The sequence below is a fragment of the Meriones unguiculatus genome, chromosome 1, assembly GCF_030254825.1.
Source record: "Meriones unguiculatus strain TT.TT164.6M chromosome 1, Bangor_MerUng_6.1, whole genome shotgun sequence".
Classification (NCBI taxonomy): Eukaryota; Metazoa; Chordata; class Mammalia; order Rodentia; family Muridae; genus Meriones; species Meriones unguiculatus.
The window spans coordinates 29,894,928-29,897,695 of NC_083349.1; the positions used below are offsets into that span (position 1 = coordinate 29,894,928).

The window sequence follows — 2,768 nt, forward strand, 5'->3', positions numbered from 1 at the left end:
ATCTTCTAGAGTCAGACTCCACAGAATTCAGAAGTAACAGTGACCCGTGCATCATTTTCCCCTGGGGTAGTCTCTTCAGAGTCTCTAGTGGTTCACTGTGTGGTTGTGGATCACCCCACTACTGCAACCCTCTTAACTTTGTTTGCTGGACCCTCAGTGTGAGCCCTTACTATGTCCTTTGCAATGTACAAGAAAAAAAAATGCAAAGGAAAACCGGTTTCTTCTGTCTCAAAGGAACCCGATGTGCTTTATTGAAGGATTAATACCATGACATATTAAACTCAATTTTATACAAAGAAATGCGATTTAGTTTTTAAAAATGATCACTATCAGATATAATATCAAGACTGTATTCAGGAAGTGAGATTTCAGGAGACTTTAAATGCCTAAAGGAAAAGTCGGGCTGGAGAGATGGCTCGGCGGTTAAGAGCACTGTCTGCTCTTCCAGAGATCCTGAGTTCCATTCCCAGCAACCACATGGTGGCTTACAACCATCTATACTGGGATCAGATGTCTTCTTCTGGCATGAAGGTGTACATGCAGAGAGAGAGTACTCATATACATAAAAAATAAATAAATCTTTAAAAAAGAAAAGAAAAGTCAATGGAGCACTTATGTATGTAATGCATGTAAGTGCACTTAAAATGTGACAGAATGACATTCGTCTGTCACCTGCTGTCACCACTCTACTCATTCATTCGTTTCCTCTTTTCTTCTGTGAATTTCCTCTGCCAGCCCTTATTCTAAGTCCTGTGGTAGAAAAGAAGGCTCCTTAAGGCAGCACGAGTCAATCTAGGACTTAATCACTGAGATTCTGATAGAAGTAGGGAATAGTAATAAGCATTTCATAGACCAAGGTGTTCATGAGCACAACTGCTGATCCGTTCTCGCTGTTTATTAATTCTGAGTTTCCTTCCCATCAGACTGTGCTCCTTCTTCTTCGGTGAATAATTTCCCTGGGAAGGAACGTTTCTGACTTCCCGAGCCAGAACATTCTTGCCAAAAGTCTTTTTACCGCATCTGTGACCTCTTGGTTCCTTATGCTGTAGATTAAGGGATTCAGCAACGGGGAGAAAAAAGTATAAACAACAGATACTGCCCGGCCTTCTTCTGGGGAGTAGCTGGAGCTGGGGCGAAGGTAGATGAGGCTGCAACACCCATACTGCAGGACCACCACGAGGAGGTGTGAAGAGCAGGTGGAGAAGGCCCGGCGCTTCCCCTCTGCTGATTTCATCCTCAGGATGGTCACCACAATGCAGCCATAGGAGAGACAAATAAGCAGAAAGGGAATGGCCACTGCTGCCACGCTGATGGCAAAGAGAGCTGCCTGGTGTATGCGGGTATCCGTACAGGCCAGGCGCATGACCGCAGGCATGTCGCAGAAGAAGTGGTAGATTTCATTGTGGCCACAGAATGGAAGGTGGCAGATCAGAACGGTCAAAGGCAGTGACAACAGGAATCCCAGCCCCAGAGAACCTAAAGTCATCTGCCCACACAGCTCCCAACTCATAATGAGGCCGTAATGCAATGGATGACAGATGGCCACATACCTGTCATAAGCCATGATGGCGAGCAGGACACAATCAGATCCTCCAAGAAGGATGAAGAAGAACATCTGGGCACCACAGCTGGGCAGAGAGATAAGCATCTTCCCCATGGAGAGGATGCTAGCCAGAGTCAATGGAGCAATGTTGGTGGAGTAGCCAAGCTCTAGCGTGGCCAACACGAAAAGGAAGAAGTACATTGGGGTATGGAGAGAGTGGTCCTGCCAGACTGTGAGCCCGATGGTGAGGTTTCCAATGAGGCTTCCTAGATACAGCAGCAAGAAGCCCACAAACACCAGGGAAGCCACTGTGGCGTTGGTTGAAAAGGGGCGGAAGTGGAAATACACCACTCCTGTCTGATTTCCCTCCTCCATTAGACCTAGCACAAGGAAAGAAGAAGTCAAGGGTAAAGTTACTGTCCCATGTCACTGAGCTGTGTTAAAAACAGTCTACTGTCTCAAGGTACTTATTCAAAGTGCTTTGGCTTTTAACCCCCACTAGCCACTTTAGAAAAATATGGACTCCAGCATTTTCATTGTAAAACTCAGAAATGTATAACATCTACCTCAGAGCACTGGTGAAAATTAAATGAGACCCCATGTCTACCAGAACAGAGACCCATTAATGCCAGGAAGGCATGAGGCTCTTGCTATATGTTTCCTTGTGATTTTCATGCTGATCATCATCCCTCTTCCTTTGGAGCAAATTTTTCTCACCAGCCTCATGCCTCTTTGTTTCTATGACTACAGGTTCACCAGAAAAAAGAGCATAAAAGTACAGAGCTCTAAGTATGCAGAGTCCCACACCAAGCCCAGAAGGCAAGCTACACAAGCCTACCCTTCTTCACCCATTCTGCAAACCCAGAGAAATTAAGTAGGCCACGTTGTTACCTGAGTAATTTATACTTATTTGTAATTCTGGTATTTTTTTCTTAAATCCTCAACAATCCAGTTTTCATAGTTACATTGTGTCAAATATAGCCTTAAGGTTGCTTCATGTCCTTTCCCATTTCCCTTATCCATGTTCTGATGGCATCTACCTTACAAAGAATTTCCAGCCTCCTTGTGCAGAGCTCACCCTTTCACTCACCTCAGCATCATAGGCCCAATATTAAAAAATAGTGACCCTCCACGCTCGGAACTAGGTAGAGAAATTAATACTTACAAGCTACTTGCTAGAGAAAGCAGAGGGATCAAAGCTTCAGGAAAAAAGTTGTTTTATTTT

The 2,768-nt window shown here is 44.6% G+C and overlaps 1 protein-coding gene across 1 annotated transcript; it reads right to left on the reverse strand.

Annotated features, from left to right (window-relative positions):
* Positions 1 to 850: 850 nt before the first annotated feature.
* Positions 851 to 2,000, reverse strand: LOC110565431 (olfactory receptor 10V1-like). Its single transcript, XM_021663119.2, has one exon. The coding sequence runs from the start codon at positions 1,916 to 1,918 to the stop codon at positions 920 to 922; it is 999 nt and encodes a 332-aa protein (XP_021518794.1). The 5' UTR covers positions 1,919 to 2,000; the 3' UTR covers positions 851 to 919.
* Between the last annotated feature and the right edge of the window lie 768 nt (positions 2,001 to 2,768).

Bases quoted from the DNA above. Each gene is read 5' to 3' on its own strand.
- LOC110565431 (XM_021663119.2), bottom strand. From the start codon at position 1,918: ATGGAGGAGGGAAATCAGACAGGAGTGGTGTATTTCCACTTCCGCCCC.